This window comes from Fomitopsis serialis, assembly GCF_022376445.1.
Source record: "Fomitopsis serialis strain Sig1Antser10 chromosome Unknown B0H18scaffold_37, whole genome shotgun sequence".
Classification (NCBI taxonomy): Eukaryota; Fungi; Basidiomycota; class Agaricomycetes; order Polyporales; family Fomitopsidaceae; genus Fomitopsis; species Fomitopsis serialis.
In genome coordinates, this window is record NW_025954997.1 from 290,249 (window position 1) to 313,750 (window position 23,502).

Here is a 23,502-nt window from a genome sequence, read left to right on the forward strand (position 1 = left end):
ATCTATTCGAGATGCTGGCCTACCACCCAAGTGGATGATTTTGTGGAAGATTTTGCTGGTCGCAAGTGCTATACAGTCTTTGATCTGTTCTGGGGATTTGATGCCCGCAAGGTACATCCCATGAGCAGAGATATGACTTCATTCCAGACACCGCTAGGCCTACTTCGAATCACTTCGCTGCCCATGGGATTCACCAACTCCCCAGCAGAATTTCAGAAGTGCATGGCCTTCATCCTACAAGATGAGATCCCTAGAGTGGAAATCAGTTGAACTCCACCGAGGCTGGCCGTTCGGAACGGGATCCAGAAGTACTGAAGGAGAACCCGGGAATTCGCCGCTTCATCTGGGAACACGCTCAGGATGTACACCGCATCATGCATCGAGTCGGGCGAGCAGGAGGACCTTTGCTCCCATAAGGCTCAAATGTGTCGTCCAGAGGTTGTCATTGTGGGACAAAGTGTACACCCAAAGGCAGGCTACCAGAGCCAACAAAGTAGACAAGATCCTTAATTGGCCAACCCTCCGGAATGTACATGACATCCGAGCATTCCTAGGACTATGTGGTACTGTGCGCATATGGATCCACAATTATTCCAAGGTTGCCCGTCCATTGACTCAGCTTCTACATAAAGAAGCCGAGTTTGAATGGACAGACAGCTGCAATGAGCATTCAATGCTCTCAAAGCAGCTGTAACATCAGCCCCCGCCCTGAGGCCCATTGACTATAGCTCCGACAATCCAGTGGTCCTATCGGTCGACTCCAGCAAGTATGCAGTTGGATTCATTCTGTCGCAATACGATGAAGCTGGACGCAAGCGCCCTGCTCGGTATGGATCCATACCCATGTCAGAGCGGGAGTCTCGCTATTCTCAGCCAAAGTTGGAGTTGTATGGTTTGTATCGAGCCCTACGAGCTTACCGCCTATACCTCACTGGAGTCAAGAACCTGGAGGTAGAGGTAGATGCAAGTACATCAAGGGAATGCTTAACGAGCCAGACTTGCAACCAAATGCGACCATTAACCGATGGATCCAAGGTGTACTACTGTTCACATTCAACTTATCCATGTGCCAGCGGAGCGACATCGAGGACCTGATGCCTTGTCAAGACGGCCACTCGGCGAAGGAGAAGAGATAGCTGAAGAAGATGATTCATGGTTGGATGACATTGCCTTGTACACGGAAGTTCGGAATCACCATCGCCTCTTGGGATATGAGCAAGTTCAGGACTACAGGACCTTGCTAAGCCAAAGCCATGCCGATGTATTCATCTCTGCAAATACTAAGGCCGACAAGGTTCTGCATCAGTATCAGAAGTTCCTGACAACTGCTGAAATGCCAGCTCTCCCAACGCAACAAGCCAAGCGCCGATTCATTCGCGGGGCTAGCCGCTACTTCCTCAAGAACGATAAGTTGTACCGCCGAAATGGATCTCAACCACCACGTCTCGTCATTCTCAAAGCCGCAAAGAGAATTGAGATCCTAACTCAATCTCATGAGGGATTGGGCCATCGAGGAGAACAGGCAGTAATGCATACTGTGAAGGAACGGTTCTACTGGCCAAGCATGTGGAATGACATACGACACCATGTTCGTTCCTGCAAGCAGTGCCAAATCCGCAGTGTCCGCAAGGTGGAAGTCCCGCTCATGGTCTCTACACCTGCTACCATATTCGTCAGTTATACTTGGACATCATGGAAATGCCATTGGCCAGAGGGTTCAAACATATCATTGCTGGGCGAGACGACCTGTCACGGGCTAGTGAGGGACGATCCTTGAAGAACAAGAAGGCCAAGTCAGTGGCAGGGTTCTTCTTTGAGAAGATCCTCTGTCGTTATGGAGCTGTGGGAGAAGTAGTAACAGATAATGGGCCAGAGTTCAAGGAAGCTTTCACACAACTCATGAACCGATACAAGCTGCCACAGATCAAGATCTCCAGTTACAATTCCAAGGCTAATGGAGTGGTTGAGCGAGGTCACTTCATAATCCGTGAATCTATCCTGAAGGCCTGTGACGGAAGAGTGGACAAATGGCCAGACTATGTTCATCATGCTTTCTTCACAGATCGGGTGACTATCAGTCAATCAACTGGTTTCTCCCCATATTACTTGTTGTATGGAGTAGAGCCAGTGTTGCCCTTTGATCTTGCAGAGATGACACTTCTAGTGGATGGATTCCATTCAGGAATGTCCACAGTGGATTTGCTGGGCCTACGGATCCAACAGCTCATGAAGAAGCCGGATGATCTTGCTCGTGCTGCTGCATTGCTGAAGAAGACTCGCCTACGTTCCAAGGAAATCTTTGAACGGCGCTATGAGAAGCGGCTGTACAAGGAAACATTTCAGCCTGGTGAACTAGTTCTTGTACGCAACAAGGCTGTTGAGCAGAGTGCAGATCGCAAGCACCATCCACGGTATCTTGGACCATTTCAGGTGGTACGACGCACCAAGGGAGGATCCTATGTATTGTCGGAGCTAGATGGAGCAGTAGGGAGGAAGGGAATAGCAGCGTTCCGGCTACTTCCATTCATATCTCGAGAACAAGTAGAAGAGCTCAACTGGCTAGATGACGACATGGATTCAAATGACCCAGATCAAGAGGCAACCCAATCAGGATGGGCCACAGAAGACGATGAATTAATGAGTAGTGAGGAAGAAGACAGCAATAGGGAAGACAGTAGTGAAGAGGATAGTGATTCAGAGGATGAAGATGAAGAGTAGAGAATAAGGGTAGGATATGCATGAGATGAGGGCGCAACTGGGGACAGTTGCAATTTCTTGTGCCGACCAGATGTCCTGAGCCAAAACTGTTTGGCTCATGGAACATGGTACTCAAATGGAACATCTTGGTACTGACAGAGTCTATCTTCAGACACTGCACAGCCCGGAGAAGAGGGACAGACCCCATTTTCTAGGGTTCTCTGCACAGCCAGCTACTCCATGGCCCCAGATTGCACAGCCACAGGCTCCACAAGCTAAATATAGATCTAGGGTCCAAGCACCCAGTACCCTGGATCACTTTGTACCCTAGAAATGAGCCCATGACTAGGTGCACAGCATGCCGACACAGCCCTCGCTGAGCAATCAAGGTCAGTAGAGACCCCGGAAGCGGCCAGAGTGGGCCCGTGGCAGTGTATTGGGGTGCAACGAGTCAGATGAACACACAGCCACCCCAAATGACTCAGCTTGTGGAGAATGACTAAGGGATGACTCAACACATGTAATTAGTATTAGATCAGTGTATTCCTCATGTATATAAGGACCTGCGAAGTGGCAGGGAGAGGCAAGCAAGTTACCCCCAGACAAAGCTCAGACAAGTCGTGTCGCTGCCAAGTCTGCGGTGTAGTGCAAGCCACTCCTAGCCTAGCAATAGAGTACAGTGAGCCCAAAGTCTAAGTGTGACTGTAAGCCTCTGTTGAGCTAAACTAGTGAAACTTGCTCGGTAAGCTGTGATCCATAATCAGTACTATCATTCTCGTCTAGTCACGTCCACGCACTCGTCAAGTCAGGTTGCTGATCAGCCCACGTATTCAGTCACATCACGTCACGTCCACGATATACTTCACGTCCGCTGAGCAGTCAACCTACGTGTGGTAAGTAAGGAAACTGTTTCTACTAACTCACTTCACAGATAACAACCTACTCGAGTTCCCCCTCCACAACGAACAACTGTGATAGCCCGGTATTGTCCATACCCGGTGAACCACAGCGGAAAACATTTCTGACCTGACAACGGGCTCGAACCTTAAGTCTGATGCCGAGGTGCAACACCTTGTTGACGAGGTCCTCCTCGCTGAGGACTTCGACCGTGAGGACCTGCGCCGCTTCCGCGTTACGAAGGAACTCGAGCGCCTTGACAGCCTTGACAAGCCGGGCAATGTCTTCGCAAGCACAGATGGATGGCATGAAGTGTCAGTCAAGATCAGTGTTCCGAAGGAACGCACGAAGTTCGCATCAGAGGCAGATGCCCCTATGTTCGAGGTCCCTGAAGTCTACGTCCGAAAACTCACGGAGCTTGTCCGCTCGGCAGCAGAGGCAGTCGACGCAGACCGTTTCAACTGGCTACCTTTCCGGCAGTACTGGCGACGTCGCAAGTACGAGGCTCCTGGATCCAACTCTGGGTCCGACAGTTCAGAGACGTCTGATGCCGGTCACAATGAACATCAATTTGAGAACATTCGCCTCTTTTCCGATCTTCCGAATAGTGACGCGATGCTGGAGGAGGATGCACGGATCCGCGCACTGCCCCGCAACGCTGCAGATGGACCGGAGGTCGAGTACGTCATGGCACCTCTCATGGTCTGGTCGGACTCTACGCACTTGACGAATTTCGGCGGTGCACACCTATGGCCAATCTACCTCTACTTTGGATGGCTCTCAAAGTATGTCCGGGGCTGTCCTACGTCCTTTGCTGCTCACCACCTGGCATATTTACCATCAGTGAGTCAGCTGAGAAGTTAGAACAGACCGTCTATCGAGTCTGGTTGACTAATTTGCACATTCTCAGCTTCCGGAATCAATACAGGACTGGTATCAAAAGGTATATGGCATATCTGCGACTGCCGACGTCCTTCGCTTCTGCAAGAAGGAGCTCATGCATGTTATCTGGTGCTATATCATGGATGACGAGTTCATGAAGGCGTATCATGAGGGTATGCTTGTGAAGTGTGGGGACGGTATACTGCGCCGAATATTCCCTCGCTTCTTCACCTACTCTGCAGACTATCCCGAGAAGTACAGTACCATTTCTCCTGTAATTCTCCAACCAAGCTGACCAAGCTGTACAGGGCCTTACTCGCCTGCATCCGCTTCCTCGGACGTTGTCCATGTCCGCGATGCCTTGTTCAGAAAGCTGACATACTCAAAACGGGCTTCTCGAAAACATGGGAAAGCATTCGTGTCGACAGCTCACGCCTCCGGTCGATCATTGCTCACGTACGACGATGGATATTCAAGTCTGGATATTCCCTGACAAGCAAGATAATTGGACAGGTAATGGACCCTATTTCCGTCCTACCTACCCGGGTACGTCATGTCCATCCTCCCTTTATGTGCAGCTTTGTTTATGGACTCCGAAACAGAGTGCCTTCTCAACGCGGCTTGCGGATACCGGGTTCAACTTCTACTCCCTCTTTGTGCCCGACATCTTGCATGAAGTCGAGTTAGGAGTGTGGAAAGCGATCTTCATCCACCTCCTTAGGATACTGCATGCCGAGGGAAAGGACCGCATTCAGATAATGAATGAACGGTACGTCTCAGTGATATATAATACACTCACGAAGATAAGTCATGTTTACTCATGTACCTAGCTTCCGTCACATCCCTACCTTTGGACGTAGTACTATCCGCCGATTCGCAAAAAATGTATCCGGCCTCAAGCAGATGGCTGGTAGAGACTTCGAGGACATACTGCAGGTGTGTAACCTTGTAGTCCGTGTGCAGACATTACGGTAACATGTTGCATCAGTGTATCATACCTGTTTTCGAAGGCCTCCTCCCACCGCCACATGATGAGCTTGTACAGACCCTGGTCTTCACGATTGCCTACTGGCATGGCCTAGCCAAGCTTAGGTTGCACTCCGAAGAAACAGTCGCGATCTTCCATGCAGCAACTCGAGACCTCGGGAAAATTGTGCGCAGGTTTCTTCGGAAGACTTGTGAAGCATATGATACCCGTGAGCTCCCTCGAGAGGAAGCAGCTCGTGGTCGCCGCACAGCTGCGATGGTTGCAAAACAAGGAGCAAAGGCCTCACGCAAGCTGCGTAAACAGCAAGCATCTGCCATTGCAAGCGCCGGCCCTACATCAGGAAAAAGCTTTCGGGGCCATAGCACCCACTGAAATTACATTGCCATGATAGGTGCCATAGGGGCTATAGAGGGCTGTAGACGTCAGCATTGACTACTTGTCAATCCATAGTTCTCCATAGTACAGCGTAGTCGGGTGTAAGTGGGCCATAGGGGTCAATAACTTTAGTCTGTTGTGTATATCAACCCATTGACGAGGATACAAAAACAAATGCGGCATAGCGGTGATAGTCATTGGTGCACTGTGATATTACCAAAGCTACGAGAGTCAAAGCTTACACTCATTCTGGCATTGTATGTTATGACATGACATTTACAGGCAGACGTGGAACTCCGAACCATAGGCTATACATAGTAGACAATATACCATTAGAGGTTTCTATGCACACTGTATCAGGAGAATGAATCCTCGGTCTCCTTGAACGCGGGCCCGCACGCTCCCGATCCGTCAGCTTGCAAGTTTGATTCGGTACCTGCAGGTGGGAGTCGTCAAGTTCTCTGCTTCCGTGCACTTCGACGGTGTCGCAAGCGTCGTACGCATCCTGGACGTATTGGCCGGCCCTGGCCCAGGTCCCGCTTGTCCCGCTTGCGCTCGTCTACATCGTGCCCGTTATGCTTTTGGTTAGCAGGCTCCAGGCCTGTCCTCGCTGCATGTCCTCGTCGTAAGCGTGCTGCTCGTGTTCGTTCTGTACATGCTCATTGCGCCGATGCTCGCCGGGCTCGTGCCCCCTGGGTTGTGCCCTGCGAGCTTCAGCCCGCTTGCCTTGTTCAGTGCGCCGCCGCTCAACCCGGCCGTCTGTTCTCGAAGGTGTCTGTATGTGAGTACGTCCTCGTCTCCTTGTGACGAGTCCCATTGATCCTCATCGCTATACAGCCCTCCCACGTCTGCTTCGTGGTCAAAGGGCCGCGTACTGGACGGACGCTGACATCGTCGCCGTGGTACGTCCCTCGTCTCTTGCTCTTCTCGTGCTCCACGCACCGCTCACGCGGTTGCTGCTGTTCCAGCTTGAACGCATCGGACTCGCTACGAAGAGACGGGCGAGACCAAATGCTTTGAACGGTGCGTGTCGTACGCCTCGCCGCCCTCCGTGAGCTGGCTGACGTGCATCTTCCCGTGCGAGAGACGTGGCGAGTCACGGGTGGGTGGATGTCGAGTGTCGGCGCGTTTCGGGTGTCGACTTGACCACGCCCGCCGGTATGTGACTCTTGCGCCGGTTGTGTACGCAGCACGCGCATGGCTCTGACTGTGTGAATAAGCAGAAGACGATGATGCGGAGAGGACACAAGGTGCGTACCTGCTCGTATGTGGATGCACACGCGATGACGACGATCGCGTAGTCGGAAACATTGCCCGTGCTGGACGCGTCCGCTGCCGTCTGTCTGATCCTGTGACGGACGACAGCTTCCCGCGGGGTGCTCGTGCTTGCAGAACGAGACTGCGCCGACGAGATGAAGTGCACGGGCAGTGTGGCCTGTCAACGGAGATCCGTGCGCAGTTATGAGCGCACGAGAACGGTGGTCCATTCCGACAATCGGCGGGCTAGTCACGGGCAGACGGACCTTCGTAGTTTGAGCTTTCGCGCTCGTTCGATCCACTCACACTGCACCCTGAGTACCCTTCCTTCATCTTCGCACTCTCCTCCCGTCCTTCATTCCTCGCATCCCTCGCAGTTCGCGCGGTTTTGTCGCTCGACGCAGGACTTCTAGGTGCGTCGTTTAAGTCCTGGGTCGCACGGGGTGTCGCCAGATCCGCATGTTCGACTACGGGTTGCCGCAGTCAAGTGATGAGTGCGAGAGACTACGAGAGGGCCGCAAGGTGAGCCGGCATCTGAACGTTCGACAGATGGAGTGGGAGACGGCAGAGTAGGCGGGAGACGGCTGAGCGGGCGGGCGAGAGAACTGGCAGAGACGCGTCGTCGTCTGCAAGTGCGAAGCGCTCGCTTCGGCGAATGCCGACTGCAGCCACCACTGCCACGACACACCTCTCACACCTCCTCCTCCTCCAACTCTGAGTACCTCCCTTCCCCTCGCGGCCGCTCCCTGCCCGCCGCATATCTTCAAGACACGCGGACGAGCCCGCTCCCAAGAGGCGAGGTGCACGGCACGCAGCCGCAATGAGCCTCAGAGGAGGCTCGCTAGGTGAGTGCCCCGACGATCACTGGGCTGTGTATAAGTCACGCAGCAGTCGACGTCGCAGTCTTGGATATTGACCGCAGGAGCACGACACCATGGTGGAATAGGCCGGTCGAGGACAGCGCATACTTCGAGCAGGACACCTCCAACCGGGCGAGCGTCGTCGAAAAGGCACGGCAGTCCGTCGTCTCTAACGGCTCCGTCCAGCTTGCCTACGCCGAGCGGCCCCCATCAAGTCAGGCGCGCTCGCCAAAGACGTCTTACACTGACGCGCGCCATCTCTCCAACGGCTCTGCACAACCCTCAGCTTCAAACAGTCGGGCTACATCTAGTTACGCCACTGCCAACGACTGCACTCCTCGGGTACTGTCCTATGCCTCTGTGTGCCAAATAGTCGACCGTCATCCTGTCAACCCACCTCGCCTACCACTCGACCTCGGTCATCCTCTCCGCATCTCACGCCTGCTTCCACACCGCCCCCGCAAGCGCTCTCCCTCGTCCCAACGCCCCCCACGGTCATCTCCGCCCCGCCTCCCGTCTTCCCCCAGCTCACCATCAAGTGCAACATCAATCACCTCTGCACCGGACGAAGACCTGGATGCCACATTACTGAGTGGAACTTGACCGTTACTAACGGTCCACCCGGAGTGCATTTGGCCCGTTTGTAACGGTAGGCCCGGGCTCGGCCGGAGCAGGTAACCTGCCGTATACAGAGGTCCGGCCGGGCTGCACGTCTCGGGCTTCTAGCGGTCCGGCCGAGTACCGACCGACCCGTATCAAACGATTGGCCCGGAGCCGGTTCCACTATGAACCCTGAATTCCAACGTGGCGGCCGGACATTCAGCGCCCGGCGAGTGGACGGCGCGGCCGGGGCGTACGGCCGCAGCAGGGTATCCACTTTGAGCATTGATTCTCAACGTGGCGGCCGGGAATTCAGCATGTTCTCAATGGACGGTGCGGCCGGAGCGAGTGGGGTGATCATGGGTGGGGGCTCCGGTCGGAGCTTAGGGACGACACCCATGAGTTAGACGGTGCGGTCGGTCACCAGCAGGCATGGTGTCCAACGGTCCGGCCGGTGTTGTCAATCCAGATGGGCGGGGCTACAGCCTCCATATATAATACACCATTCCCAACGGTCCGGCCGGTGGCGGTCCACCAGGGATTCAGGGATGGTCCCATGTGTGGATGAGGGTACCGCCCTTGGGCCGTGGATTCGAACGGTCCGGCCGGCGAGTGCGACTTAGGTATCGCCCATACATGGATGAAGGTACCAACCTCGGGCCGTGGATTCTGACGGTCCGGCCGGCGAATGCGACTTCGGTATCGCCTCAGTGATGGATGAAGGTACCGGCCTCGGCTCTCTATGGATGAGGGTACCGACCTCGGGCCGTGGATTCTGACGGTCCGGCCGGCGAGTGCGACTCAGGTATTGTCACAACTATGGGTGAAGGTACCGACCTCGGGCCGTGGATTCTAACGGTCCGGCCGGCGAGTGCGACTTAGGTATTGCCTCATACATGGATGAAGGTACCAACCTCGGGCCGTGGATTCTGACGGTCCGGCCGGCGAATGCGACTCAGGTATTGTCACAACTATGGGTGAAGGTACCGACCTCGGGCCGTGGATTCTAACGGTCCGGCCGGCGAGTGCAACTCAGGTAGGTACGGCCGGTTACTTTTTGCAGCCGAGGTATGTGATGCATTGAACAACGGCGGTCGTACAGAGCATTACAAATCTGTCTACCGTGAACCACTCGCCTCGCGATACCATTCCTTCACCCACGCTACTGCCGCCCTGTTTTGGTTGTTTGCGCGCTGGAGTGCCAACAACGAATCGATGTGTGCCATCACCGCGGCACGCTCGGCGGCCAACTCCAGCACTCGTGACGACATGGCGCCGGTCAGACCGCCATCTGACACAAAGAAATGGATGTCAGCGTGTCTATGTATGAGCAAATGAAATGAGTACGTACGGGTTTCCGGAGCCGGATTGAACGCATTCGTCGCAGTCGGAGCGAAGGTGAAAAATGCATCGTCTTGCTCATGGTGTGGAGCAAGGGTGCTGGTAATGTTGGCAGGGACCATCCTGTCAGGCTCGGCGGGCAACTCACGGGACTTTCCTTTGTCCTTGCGGGTGCCTTCTTCCTCACCTGTGCTGGGGCTAACGCCTCCAAGCACATTGCTCCCCGACCCGGGGATGCCGCAACCCCGTCCAAGGGCTGATGTCACGCCTCCAAGGCGGTGGCACCCACCCAAGTTCGCCGAACTTCGGGCCCACCGGTGCGCTTTTCTGATACCCTGAAAATTCGGGGAAGGCCGGCGCCCGGAGGGCCTTACCATCAGTGCGTCGGCCGCTCGAGGTGCTCCTGTTGTCCGGTCGGCCATCCGTGATCTCGATGTCGGAGTCGTTGCTGGCGTGCGTCAGTGGTGCGGGCGTGTATCCGGTGATCACGACGTCAGAGTCGCAGCTTGCGGCCCTTGCGCCACGCCCAGCCGGTTCGTCAGCTTGTATCTTCTGAGCGTCGGCCGGCTCGTCCGTTCCCTTGCTCGGCGGGCCCGGCGGAAGGACCCCTCATGATCGTCGGTGGCGGTCTACCGGCAGTGAGTTTCTGGCTGCTCCGAGTGAGTGCCGGGACTTACCTCATCAGCGATTTCCATCGGGATGTTGAATAGCTTCCGGCTGTGCGCACGGCCATCCACCTCGGCGGGCACACGCTCTTGCGGCGACTACACCGAGCACAATGTGAGTATCTGCTTTGCTCGGGCAACGGTGGGTATGACACACCTCACTACGTGCAACGGAGCTCCCGGCCCGCGATGCTAGTGTTGTTGCCAACATCTTCGCGACAAGCGGATCCATGTCCTGCTGGCAGGAAATAGCGAAAATCATTGTGAACAGACCATTGAACTTACCGGTATCTCATCCTCCGTTGGGATGCCGAACAAGCTTCCTCCCCTTCTCACCGTCGCCAGCGCTGACTCGACAGGCACCTATGCGCATGTTGGTGAGTACATGCACACCGTCAACATTCAACCGAGACTCACCTTCTCGTCGGTACCAACGTCCGAATCAACTTCCATCGGGATTCCAAATAGGCGTGGAGCCACCGACGCCGAGCGAGCACGCTCTGGACCTGCAATAGGCTAGCAGCAGCTTCCGTCAGTATGAGGCTGAACTGCTCGGCGAGAATACACGTACCACGGCCATCTCCACATCCTCTTCCTTTGGAATGTTGAAGAGCTTGCCCGGGGCGATTGGTTCCCCACTGCCACCGGCATCTGTCCTCGGTCCGTGACATTCGGCCGGATGCTGCGTGGGTGGCAATTGGCTGGTAGGTAGCGGAGGTTAGTATTGCTCAATTACTCGGCATGAGTCCACATACCAGAATCGCATCTGCAGGCTCTTCCTTCGGAATATTGAAAAGTCGGCCGGGCTCTTCCTTGGGAATGTTGAAGAGTCGGCCGGGCTCTTCCTTCGGAATGCTGAATAGTCGGCCGGGGACAGCCTGCCCGCCACTGTGACCGGCACCCGTATTGCTCCGTGACATTGGGACCGGGCGCAGGGTGAATCGGCTACCGAGGATGCGTCAACTGGAGCGTGATGAGCAGATCGCGGCGGTACGTACCTCATCATCAAGCCCGATTGGGCTTCTCGATGCTTGGCGGGCGTTCCGGCCGCCACGCGATCCCTGCCGACGAGTTGACACGTCACGGCCGCCGGTTTTCTTGCGAGAGGCTGGAAGAAGAGTTGTGAGTGGTAGGCCCCGGCGATTGGGCCGGGGACATACCTTGCTTGGCCATTGTCGATACGATGGGTTGAGGATACGCAAGTGGTCAGGAGGAAGAGGTGTGGCGAGCGATCACCAAGTTGATCGCCCATTAGCGCTCCCGCGGCATAACCGGAGTCACGTGAGCCGTGTGGCTGCAGTGTGGCTGCTAAGTTCGTGATCGCCGGCGCTCTTCTTCCTTTGTCTCCGCGTTCACCGTCGCGTTCTCTCATCCCGGCTCCTCTCCGCTGCACCTCCACGCTTGCTTCGGCCCCTGCTCGATTTTGCTTTGCCATGTCTGCCGCGTCTACCACCCCCGCCACGTCAGCAACCGCGCCGGCTCCTGCCGGCCTAAGAATGCCTCGCCCCCACCTCAATCATTTCCTGGAAATCACGAACGCCAAGCTGCTGAAGATGATGGGGAATGGTTTGGTGAGGCAGGAGGATGAGGCGGCGCTGGCAGAGGAGATTGTGAGTACCCAGGGCTTCATGTAAGCTCGTCCAGGAATCTAACCATTCACCTGTAGCTTGGAGAGTTCATTGAATGTGTGGTAAGTACGCACATATATCGCTCTTTCGGTCCCTGACGTTTGTGGTAGTACGGGGCGGTCCATGCAGTTGTGAGCGGTCGGACGGCGGGCGAGCCTCCCGAGCAGCGGCCGATGGTGCCGCTGTTCCTGCTCTCAGCGATTCTCGAGCTGGACCACTCGCCGAGGGAAGGCCTCAAACTGTCCCGCATCCGTCCGGACGATCCACGGGTCCTCACCTCGGCGTGGCGCAATCCTCGTGCGCCGTCTGGCCTCCCTGAACGCCCTCGCTCGCCGACCCCCGTTCCCGGCCCGTCTCGTCAGCCTTCGACGACGGTGCGCTTCCAGGACTTAGCGGCGGATTCCGACGGTGAGGAGGAGGTCCCGGTGAAGGAGGACGGGATGGATGTCGACGAGGTCGAGAAGACCCCACCTCGCAAGACTAGAAACACCGCGTCGAGCAAGAAGAAGCCGGGCCCTGGACGGACCGAATCGTCGGGTACCAAGCGCAAGCGGGCGCCGACTCCTACGCGCAAATCAAAGGGCAAACAGCGCGCGCGATCACCCGAGGATGAGCAAGGCGACAACGAGCGGGCGGCTGGACATCTGGACGAGGAGACCGAGCAAGAGGAGGAGGAGATGGATGAGGAGGAACGCCCGAAGAAAAAGCGGGCAAAAGGTACGTCGTGTTCAGCTTGCCATTGTTGGACTCTAACCGTCATCTATACCAGGCTCAAAGCCGCCGAAGGGCATCCTCGTGAAGAAGACAGAGGAGGTCCACGGCGAGCGGGCCAAGTTCGAGATGGAGTACGTGCGGGGAAGGTTCGGCAGCTCGTCCACCGGCGTGAGAAGGCAAGTTTCATACCCGCCCTGGTGTCATCGCGACTCACATCTACACAGCCGGACCCATGCACGCAATGCAAGGGTTTCCCTTGCTATATCTCAACACCGGACGGCTACGAATTCAAGAAGGACGGCACCATGAAGGACCCACCGCCGGCATGCGACTATTGCAACGTCAAGAAGGTGAAGTGCGAGCCCATCGACACCGAGGGCACGTTTAAGCCCAAGAAGTCCCGCGGGCGTAAGGGCTCGAAGAGACGTCCTCGGCCGGCTCTGGCACAGAGTCCGAGGGCACCGACGAGCCGCAAAGCGAGGCGGAAGCTCCGCCCACGACTGACGACGAGTCGACCGGGCTGACACTGCCTCGGTCACGTCTCACGGCAGCCGGCGCAGCTCTCGACGGCGGGTACACCTTCTCGGCGACCGACAACCATCGCCAAGAAGGCTGGCAAGAAGGGCAGAAGGCGGTCAAACAACCGCCGGCCGTTACGCCGGCGCCTCAGGAGAACGCGGAGGCTGGGCCCAGCTCTGAGGTCCAGCAGAAGCCCGTGCGTACGAGGAAGACGAAGGGTCCTGCCCGGGACGTCGCCGACATTCGTAAGTGCATGTACGTCTCATTCTCGTATTGTGTGCTGATGATGCAGGTCGCATCTATCCCATTTAGTCGCTGACAGGAAGCGTGAGTTGGTGGAGTTCGGGGGCCCGATCGATGTCCTCCAGGAGGACGACCTGAATCCAACACTCGCGCGCTGCGCATCCGCGAGCTCCAATCGAATGTCCGGGACCTCCGGGAGCGGCTTGAGTCGATGGAGGCCAGGGACCGTGCTATGCGAGCACGTCAGGAAATTCTGGTAAGTTCTCAATGTGTTTTGAAAATCTAATGCTGATGCTTTCCAACAGCCCGGGCAATCCTCGACAGCGAGAATGTGGACTACCGCGAGCTCATCAAGGAGATGCTGGAAGAGCATGAGCCGGCCGACCAGATGTTCGTCGGCGCGGTTCCTCAATATCCCGGAGGTGCAGACCCGGGCCCCGCGTATGAATCGGACGACTCGTCCACTGAGTCGCATGGTGACCTCGGCGAGTCCCCACCCGGTGCGCAAGACGTGCCGGAGCCTCGCGACGAGGTGACTGACCCTGTAGAGGTCGCCGGTCCCGCATCCCCAGCCCCTCCGCCGCCGAATGACACTGTGGCCGGAGGTCCCGAGGTCCCTGCTGGGCACGACGAGGTGACCGGCTCCGCCGCTGGGCCCATGTCCCCAGCCCCTCCACCCCCGAAGGTCACCATGGGCAGGGGATCTGACATTCCTCCTGGGCAAGGCGAGGTGACCGGCTCCGCCGCTGGGCCCGTGTCCCCAGCCCCTCCGCCCCCGAATGTCAGCATGGCCGGCGGTCCGGAGGTGCCTGCTGGGCAAGACAAGGTGACCGGGTCTGCCGGACTGCCCGATCAGAGCCGGCGGCGCAGGCGACCCCCATTCCTGCTGGGAACACGCACGCGACCCCCCGGCTGTTCTGGAAGGTATCCGAGCGAACTTGGCAAGGTTCGTCCCGCGCCCACTTTTCCCACTCCCGTCGGTCTCAGCTCCGGCCCTCAACAGCACCCAAGCCAGCGTGCCGTCGTCAATCCCCGAGGAGAATCACCCGGCGAACGAGAATGCGATGGATGTTGACGAGGGAATGCGCCGGGCCAAGCAAAGTAAGGGTCCGAGTTCGTGTAGGCTGCGCTAATGTAATTACCACTCTGTACAATGTATCGCCTTCCGCTGCACACTTACAATGAAATGACGCATGAACTTGAGAATGTCGGCTGAGTACACTTAACAGGAAGTTTCTCCCCCGCCGAGTGCTTGTAAGAACTGCCGGGCCGAGAGTATCGCATTTTGCCCGGGCCGAGACATCAAGTCGATATGTCGGTCCATGACCCACACCTCAGAACGTCCAAGATTACATTGTGCCCACTGTGTAATTCACAGTCCATCTGCTGCTCAACCATGTATGTTGACCTCAGTGCGGTGTGTTTACATTGTGACCGCCGAGAGGTTTGCATCGCGCTCGGCCCGAGAGTTCGGCGAAATCGTCGGGCCGAGAGTTTGTGAAAAGTCTCGGGCCGAGTTACCCCGGCCGGTGCTTGTCATGTTGGCTGCACTGTGAGATACATGGAACGTCGTAATTTCATTTCGTAAATGCGTCGGTGGTAAAGACAATGCGTATACAGACTATCTACTTCTTCCCCCGAGAGCCACGCTTAACCGGAGCCTTGCTGCCTGAGGGCTTGGATGACCCGGCCGGCGGCCCAGGCTCGGTGCGGGGCTTCTTCGTCCGCTTCCCAGTCCCGAGCTCTTCGTCATCGACCGCAGCGGCGGGCCGCTTGGAACCCGTGGCGGATCCTGCCTCCCAGCGAGCCCGAATCTTCTTGCAACGCTTGACGAGGTCCGCGGCAACTGCAGCATCCAAGTGGGAATCGAGCACATACTGCGGCACTCCGTGGTTCAAGCTCGGGGCGACGTCCTTGCTCTCGATGTCGTGGATCAGCATACCCACAGCCAGTGTTACCAGCAGACCGTCATCGCACGCCATGACATTTTCGCCGAGGGACGACTCCATCGTTGTGAGCCATCGGCGGAACTGTGTCAGTTCCTTCTTGTCGTTGTGGATGGAGGAGGGGCACGTTGCTCGGCGGTACGACCAGCTGGCCCACTCCCACTTTGTTGTCGAGTGCCAAGTCCCGGCGTCAGGCTGGTAGGATTGAGTGAGCATGCTTTTGGAGGGAGTACAGGACATTACTCACAAGCTTCAGAGCAGCCTTCACCATCTTGCCAATCTCGTCGTCGCCACAGAGAACCTGCAAGAACTTGCGCCGGGCATCCACATCCGAGGCGACCTTCGCCGGACTGCCCTTCTGAATGCGTGGGCCGGGCTTGCTACCGCTCGGCTCGGCGCCGGCGGTGTTCTTCTTCGGCGGGCCTGCTTGTGATGTCAGCAAGTTGTCCCTCTGTAGAAATGAGATGACGGACCGGCAGCTGGCGAATCAGGTTCCTCGTTATCCTCGGCGTCGCTGTCACTCTTGGTTGACTGCTTTGGGCGGGCTGTGGTAGACTTCTTCGCCACGGCTGGCTTCGGTGCTTTTGCGGGGGCCGGAGCTTGCACCGGGACATCGCCCTCTTCACCGGCGTCTTCGTCGTTACCCTCGGCCACGGTGTCTGCACAATAGTATAAGGATGTTAGCTTTGCGTACACGAGTCGCCCGTTGTGATGAGACTAACCACGGTTCTTCTTCGACACACGACCGCCAGACTTTGGCTTGGCCGACTGCTCGACCGACCCTGTGCTAACCACCGGCTGGTCACCGGCGGCCTGGTTGCGTGATGCGCCGGCCGACTGTGTGGATCTCGCGCTATCCTTCCCCTTGCTGGTCTTCCCTGCCCCGCCCCCTGCACTCTTTCCACCCACCGACTGTCCACCTTTCTTCTGAGCCCCCTTAGATGGACCTCCTCCTCGGCCTTCCTTCGTCTTCGTCTGCATCGGGACAGCCTCCTCGTCGTCCTCGTCACTGGAGGCAGCAATCACCGCCCGGCCCTTGCCCTTGCTCGGTCGGGCCACCACGACCTCCTCGGGGGCGTGATCAGAGTCCTCGTCATGGCTCTCCTCGTCACTGGAGGCACCATCGAGGTCCTTGGCGGGTTCGAACAACGACCCATGGCCCACAGCATCAGAGTCCACACTCGAGGCCTCCTGGTCGTCTGAGGAGTCCACCGGCGTCTCTGACTTGGCTCGGCGAGAGGCACGTCGGGCGGCCGGGGAAGCACGGCGGCGTCTCGGCTTAGGTTGGGGCTTCCGCTTAGGCTCGGGCGCCGGAGATGGTGAGCTCACCCTTTCCTCCTCGTCCTCGACCTCCACGATCTGTTTCGCCGCGTTCCTCCAAGCCTTGAAGCGGAGCACAGGTTCTCCGTCGTCGGCATCCTGCCTCACACGCCAGTGACGAAGGACCGCATCGAGGTCCCCAGCGCGGATCTTGTTCGGGTCGCTGAGAACAACGCCGGCCGGCAGATAGCCGTCCTCGAAGAACTCCTCCGACTTCTCCGACAGGGACTGCCACGGCACCCTGATGTTCTCGCGCCGGGTGTAATGAGCTATTGTATTCTCCGAGGTGAGTGGCCGGCCATAGGGAATTGGACTCATTGCGCTCACCGTATGTCATGCGGACAAACGTACTCAGGAACATACGCTTGTGATCGGTCTTTTTGAAGCACTCGTGATCGGCCGGCGGCAGGATGGGATACCCGTCATTGTCGAACTTCCACTCGATGCGGTCGATGAGTTTCGATGGGACGATACTCTCCTCGCCTTCAAACCCGTTGGCGTCTGAGCGAATACATTGAGCACCGAGCACGTAGCATATGCTGGGCACACTTACTGAACGCGTCCTCGGCGTACTTCTTCCACATCTCGTACGTGTTGCCCCGCCGGAAATCCTTGAAGACCTGGATAAAATTTGGCGGCTCGGTGCCTGGTCCGCTGCGAGGATACGCATTGTTATAGTCCCATCTAGTCCTCGTCATCATTCTACATGTTCAATGCGTCTGGACACTACACGTACTGCATGTTCCCCGTCTGTCCGTCTTCTCTCAAGTACGCCCCGAGCACAAACACCCTCACCCCACACTTCCTCCACATCAGCTGAACGAACTCGGACACCATCCCGTTGCCGTGCCTGGCGAGGTGCTTGTACTGGTACTCCCTCGGCCACACGGTGGCGTTGTACTCGGCGGCGGTCTTCCGGTACTTCGCCTCGTCGAGGGGGCGAATTCCGTCGCAAAGCTCCTTCAGCGCAGTCTGGTAGATGGACGGATACAGCTTCGTGTCCTTCTCCCTCCCGTTCCCATGCTTCTTTATCAGCTCTTCCAGCTCCTGCTCATGAGCTTGGGCACAGACCGTGCGCCATGAGAGGTCCTTGCCGAGCTTGATGAGGTCCTTCCTCACCGGCTCCTTATCCTCCGTGTCGGTCTCGTGGTTGGCGAACCACTGCCCAACTTCCTGCAGAAAATGAGTATGAATACAATGCACGTAGAGCGGTACCTACCTCTCGCATTACATTGTCAAGGGGGTACCCCCTGATCTTCCCTAGCTTGTCAACGGCCTCGGCGACAATCTCCCCTCGCTGCTCGCCATCCTCCGGAAGCTTCCGCCATTCCTCCAGGCGAAGATTGAGGACGTCGAGGTCGCGTTTCTGCCAGTAGGACCTTCCCATTGTGGCAAGGGACGAGGAACGTTGCAAGGAAAACTGGGATCTGCGGAGGAGGCACGAGTGGAAGCTTGAGGAAGAGATATGTTCCGGCGCCAGTCACCCAAACGAACACCGAGGTTTATGATCAGTCACCAAATAGTCTACGATTTTGTACCGGGGCTTTGCCCTTTCCCTGCATCATTTATGTTTGTATAGATATATCTACATTCACTGTGTCGGTCGTCGCTGTACATTCAATGCTTTTTTGGCCGCAAACATCTTGAGGCAGACCACCGGCCGGACCGTTGGAAACCCGGCCGGTCATCGCTCGGACCATTTGGTCCCAAGTCGAAACTCAAAACCGCTCAGTGACAGAAGTGTGACACCACGGAGCAGCGCAACGACGTCCAGCCGCTGCTGAGTGGAAACCTGCAGCCCGGGGCACCCGTTCCGAGGGCTCGGCACCCGGCCGGATCGTTGTAAGGAAGCAACCGACCACGGGTGGCACGTTCTGGAATAGAACCGGGGCGGCTTCTCCGCTCCACTCGTAGGGGCCAAGCGGCCGGCGACACAGACATCCCATATGACCCGAGTCACTTTCATCAATTCGGTGACTGGAATGTGCCCCAACCGCGACACCAGGGTGGCCAAGCAATGCCTGGGCGTGAGCACGTGACTCGGATCAACGGCCGGGACGATCGAAACCTGTGATTGCCGGCCGCATCAATTGCTACGGAGCCAAAGGTGGTTCTCCCGGACCGTTGTCTGATGTCGGGTGTTGTGCTTCGTTCACTAGAGGCAAATCTGCGACCGGTAACACATATTCCATCAGCCGTTCCGGCCGGATCACCGAGGACCCATCGCCGCAAACAGACAGCCGGGTGCGGGTGACGGGCAGTGGTGTGACAGTTGCACCGATGGGGGTCCAATGAATCTCATTGGTTTTTCCCCCCTGTCCACCGATATTCTCGCATCATCCGGGTACTCCGGCCGGCCCGTTACAAACGGCCGACCTCCTTGAAGCCTTGCTTTCCAGGCTGGACGATGGCTCGACTGCCGAGGGCAAGCTCCCCTACTGTGGTGGAGGTGGCCATCCAGAGGACGAGGACTAAGAGGGGGGTTAAGTCCCGCATCGTTCCTGTAAAGACGAATGCGTTGCAAACACCACCGCCGACTCCTCAGCGGCGCTCGCAGCCATCCACGAGGCAGTCAAGCTGGATGAGACAGGAGCAGGATGACGATCCTCCTAACAATATATTCCTCGACCTTTTACCAGCGCGAAGGGTGCTCCCCAGGTACGATAGTTAGATCAGCACAAGCAATGTCGGTGATGACATTATTCATTAGACTCAACCCCAAATGCTACGGGAGTGGATCCCTCTGCAAATACATACCTCAGGTCTGTCTATGGCCAGTCCAAGCCCCCAACGACCGGCCGAGAAGGCACCTTTGAGTGCGCAGGCTGCAGTGGCGGAGGGGCGTGTGGAAGTGTTCATCGTGCATCGGGTCGCCAATTTACTGTCACACTTGCTGTCTCACCCAGCACCGCCGAACACCATTCCACCGAGTGGAGCAGTGGAGGATTGAGGGCTACTGGGCCCCTGCCTGGTTGAAGGATGTCGGGCTGTGCATCAATTTGGGCCACCGAGGTGCACCTTGCCCGGTCCCTGAGCCCTTCGCCGACATCGATGATGACGATGAAGAACGGCCGGCCGAGGAAGAAGAAAACGACCCGGAGGCTGCCCAGGACGATCCTTTGCGACATGCCGACCCTCCACCAAGACCACCGGCGTCCATGATGACCATCGTCGACACGACCGGCGTACACTTTCTGCCGGTGAGATGGTGTGGATGCGCCGGCGCGGCCAGTCATACCTCTCAGCTCCTTGACTGTGGCCTGTATCCGGCCAGTCAACGTGCCGCTCGAACGTGCTTTACATTCACCGTGCTCGATGACTTCCTGCTCGACAACCTTGAGTGCAAGACGACGGCGATGAACTACTACCGGCGTCTTCGCCGAGTCACTGATCCTGTGTTCCCCCATGAGGTGCCGGTAAGTGTGCGGTTCTCTGTAAGAGGTGCGAGGACATGGCTCACGCGTGACAAGGACCGATATTTGGAGCTCCTCAGAGTGAGTCGGGAGTGGACCCTGCTGCAAGCCAAGAAGGAGCATGGGTACGGGCCGGCCTGGCGTGGGGTTCCGGGAGACGGTGACCTCGCGAATTTCTGTGCTGCATGCCCGCAACCCGGTGTAAATATCCCACACGAGTGGCAGGCCGACGACCGAGAGTAAGTTGATGCGTGCACGTACTCTGCGAAAGCTGACAGCGCCGGCAGCTATTTGTACGCCCGAACGTACGTCATGGACGGAAACTTCCACGCTGAGCAGATGCGGATGCGGAATCCAGGGAACGATGTTCCTCTTATGCCGGGAAAGATGTTTATGGTCAACCCCGGGCCTTACGAGGACCACCTGCTGGTGGCGAAGGAAGTTAAGATGGTGAGCTTTACCACTCGGGCAATAACACTCGGCCCGGTGTTGACGAGCGGACAGCCCTCCACCTGCCACGATCATAAGGCGGTATCGCAGGCAAACGCCGACAGACACAAGCTGGCAGTCACCGGCATAGGTGCAACATCGTGTGCCAGACATGGCTGCTTCGTGCCTCATTCGGTGGTCAACTTTCAGAAAGGGGAGCGCCAAATGAACATGGATTACTCCCTATCAAATGCCCTCGGGTATCAATCCAAGGGCCTCACCCACGTCTACCTATGTTATGACATCGTTTGCCAGTACCATGTGTATCTCGACAAACGGTTTGCGGGTAACCCCCATCTTCATATGCCCAGCGGTCTGGTGCTGTACAAGTGCATCGGCCTTTTCCACGTACACGGCCATCAGGCAGTGTGCGAGGTCCGCCACTCCCTGACCTTCACAAAGGGCGCCGGCGAGGTCGACGGCGAAATCATCGAAACACAGTGGTCGACGACAAATCGTATCTCTGGCAGCACCCGGACGATGTCGACGTCCACCGGCAGGAAACACTCGACCGGCACATGAATGACTGGAACTGGAAGAAAATGATTACCATGGGTACGTCGCCGGGGCTTCCACTGCCACATCCTCATCATCTGAACAACCGGTAGTGGCATCCCTAAGGAGGAAGATAAAGGCGAACCGGCCCCTGCTCGCCGAGATGAAACAGGACTCTCGGCGAAGGAGTCAGGATTGAACGCCGAGACTCTGCAGAGCTGGAAGCGCGAATTGAACATCGCTCAACGCCGGCGCCTCACCAATGTGAAAGCGATGGACAAATACCTTGTGAAGAAACCAATTGTGAGTGATGTGATAGACCCGGGCGCACGGTGCATAACTCCCTGAACATTGCAGTGCCCACTCAGACAGACCTCCTGGTACAGCTCACCGAGGCCGAAGGAACGGTGGCCGGATTGTCGGGACTGCCGAGTGGATCGCCGAGGGCCTCAAGCTTGAGGAGCTACAGTATGTCTTGTATGCCGCAGTACGAGGTCATGCTAATGCACCAACAGACTTACCATCCGAAGAGACGTCAAGCAGCAAGGCGAAAAGATCACCAAGCCTCAGCAACTGAAGCTCGCTCAACGTCGGAAGGCCCTGGAGACACGAATCCGACGGTTTCACCGGCAAGCCAACGCAATCAGCCACCGGGCAGACTGGGGTGTTGATGAATCCGAGGCAGATGATGAGGAATGGGAGGATGAAGGCCCGGTCGTCGCCCGGGAGCCACACGGCCCATGGAGTATGTTCACCAGCCGGCCGAAGCTTCCGCACAGCGAGAACATGGCCGAGCAGACCCCGCTCGGGCTCCCATCCAACTTATCTCCTGTCGTGTTTGATGATGAGAGTCTGAAACGTCTGGCCGAGCAGGAACTCACCCTTCGGCGTGGGCAAGCCAATGATGCGCTCCACCAGCTCCGCCTCCTTCTGGGCCACAAGTCTTTTCAGTTTCGTACCAGCATTCGGCATGGCAAGTCCAACACCAAGCGCACCCGAGCATTCACCACAATGAACAAGCTCGACCGGGCCGTCGCTATTCATGCGTCAATCTACCGGAGGTGCAGAGCTGCCATGGTGGTGCTCGGTCTCTCAGAGGAGGAGCAACTGAAGTATCAGCGTCTCAGCAAAGAGGACCTCAATGTCACCACCGCCATCGCCGAACCAAACAAGCCCGGCCAGAGGCACAAATCGACGTCATGGATCTGGAATATCGATGTCGGAGGAGATCTCGACAGGAATGATACACTCTCAATCAGTGAGCAGTACACTCCATGCGTGTCCGCCATATGTCTCACCGGTATTATAGTTCACCGGATTCACTGGTTCCACGCACGCTCCAAAGTTGATCGCCTGGAAGAAGAGGCCGGCATCTTACGCCGGGAACTTGATTCGGTGGGGAGGTATTTCTCTCACCACGCCGAGATGTGGAGAGACCGGGCTATCCAGCACCCAGGCGATGATTATGCAGGGTTCGCTCCGTACTGCCGGAAGCGTGCCGCGATGTACGACCGTTTATACCGAGATGCTCAGCAGACGTATAGGGATGTTTATGCTGACCCGAACATTTTTACGTAGTGAGACCCGGCAGTTTATGTTAACGAATATATTGAACTTTGGCTGAATTCAGGACTGTATGTTGCGACCATGGCCTGCCGAGCAGAACGTTAAAGCTTCCGGCCGACCATGGTGCTGAAGGGTTGCCTGCAAGACAACACCGAGTACATACACCGAGGAGACTTAGTAAGCTACCCCAAGACGCCCGACCCTGGCCAATCATGTCTCAATGGCATTAACCACAACGCATACTCTCGCCCTCCTCGTCCCTTCATGTGCGAAACCACTCCGCCCGAGCACACCGCCGAACCCTCGGGCCGAGCGAAGCACCGAACCCTCGGGCCGAGCAAACGGCCGAAACCCCGGGCCGAGCAAACGGCCGAAGTCTCGGGCCGAGCAAACGGCCGAAGTCTCGGGCCGAGCAAACGACCGAAGTCCCGGGCCGAGAGAGAGCATCCTTTGCCGGGCGGATAGACAAGCGGGTCCCTGTGCCCAATTATGGTGTTGGTGGCGATGAAAACACCTCATTTCGTATAGAGGGACTGTCAGCGCTGACTGAGTTAGAGGGATTGTCAGCGCTGATCAACTCAGACATAACCTGAGAGTTGTGCTCAGT

The 23,502-nt window shown here is 57.1% G+C and overlaps 7 protein-coding genes across 7 annotated transcripts; 5 read left to right on the forward strand and 2 right to left on the reverse strand.

The window, feature by feature from the left end:
• Positions 1-3,798: 3,798 nt before the first annotated feature.
• Positions 3,799-5,306, forward strand: B0H18DRAFT_877464 (uncharacterized protein; the record flags this gene model as incomplete). Its single annotated transcript, XM_048040556.1, has 4 exons — positions 3,799-4,437; positions 4,505-4,731; positions 4,785-5,022; positions 5,079-5,306. Coding segments are annotated over 4 exons (1,332 nt in total), but the record flags the coding sequence as incomplete, so codon positions are not given.
• On the forward strand, positions 5,287-5,836 carry B0H18DRAFT_1171643 (uncharacterized protein; the record flags this gene model as incomplete). Its single annotated transcript, XM_048035900.1, has 2 exons — positions 5,287-5,412; positions 5,465-5,836. The coding sequence occupies 2 exons, from the start codon at positions 5,287-5,289 to the stop codon at positions 5,834-5,836; spliced, it is 498 nt and encodes a 165-aa protein (XP_047892962.1).
• A 658-nt stretch (positions 5,837-6,494) lies between these two features.
• Positions 6,495-7,046, forward strand: B0H18DRAFT_955247 (uncharacterized protein; the record flags this gene model as incomplete). The annotated part of the gene is made up of 5 exons (XM_048042340.1): positions 6,495-6,624; positions 6,677-6,741; positions 6,808-6,862; positions 6,926-6,997; positions 7,030-7,046. 5 exons carry the CDS (start codon positions 6,495-6,497, stop codon positions 7,044-7,046), a joined length of 339 nt encoding a protein of 112 aa, XP_047892963.1.
• Positions 7,047-9,656: 2,610 nt separating this feature from the next.
• B0H18DRAFT_1104818 (uncharacterized protein) lies at positions 9,657-11,482 on the reverse strand (the record flags this gene model as incomplete). The annotated part of the gene is made up of 8 exons (XM_048032622.1): positions 9,657-9,847; positions 9,908-10,232; positions 10,575-10,661; positions 10,720-10,797; positions 10,848-10,925; positions 10,980-11,078; positions 11,134-11,244; positions 11,318-11,482. 8 exons carry the CDS (start codon positions 11,480-11,482, stop codon positions 9,675-9,677), a joined length of 1,116 nt encoding a protein of 371 aa, XP_047892964.1. The 3' UTR covers positions 9,657-9,674.
• Positions 11,483-11,896: 414 nt separating this feature from the next.
• B0H18DRAFT_1104819 (uncharacterized protein) lies at positions 11,897-14,799 on the forward strand (the record flags this gene model as incomplete). The annotated part of the gene is made up of 10 exons (XM_048032623.1): positions 11,897-12,172; positions 12,229-12,252; positions 12,301-12,907; positions 12,960-13,072; positions 13,129-13,312; positions 13,354-13,668; positions 13,736-13,922; positions 13,991-14,492; positions 14,537-14,612; positions 14,654-14,799. The coding sequence occupies exons 1-10, from the start codon at positions 11,996-11,998 to the stop codon at positions 14,797-14,799; spliced, it is 2,331 nt and encodes a 776-aa protein (XP_047892965.1). The 5' UTR covers positions 11,897-11,995.
• Positions 14,800-15,291: 492 nt separating this feature from the next.
• Positions 15,292-19,389, reverse strand: B0H18DRAFT_1119630 (uncharacterized protein; the record flags this gene model as incomplete). Its single annotated transcript, XM_048033969.1, has 9 exons — positions 15,292-15,807; positions 15,860-16,035; positions 16,086-16,271; positions 16,335-17,201; positions 17,260-17,433; positions 17,486-17,616; positions 17,669-18,105; positions 18,152-18,298; positions 19,309-19,389. The coding sequence occupies 9 exons, from the start codon at positions 19,387-19,389 to the stop codon at positions 15,292-15,294; spliced, it is 2,715 nt and encodes a 904-aa protein (XP_047892966.1).
• A 313-nt stretch (positions 19,390-19,702) lies between these two features.
• Positions 19,703-22,907, forward strand: B0H18DRAFT_1119631 (uncharacterized protein; the record flags this gene model as incomplete). The annotated part of the gene is made up of 11 exons (XM_048033970.1): positions 19,703-19,792; positions 19,872-20,132; positions 20,178-20,348; positions 20,403-20,584; positions 20,633-20,795; positions 20,850-21,291; positions 21,374-21,389; positions 21,443-21,661; positions 21,732-21,797; positions 21,845-22,587; positions 22,639-22,907. The coding sequence occupies 11 exons, from the start codon at positions 19,703-19,705 to the stop codon at positions 22,905-22,907; spliced, it is 2,622 nt and encodes an 873-aa protein (XP_047892967.1).
• Positions 22,908-23,502: the final 595 nt, after the last annotated feature.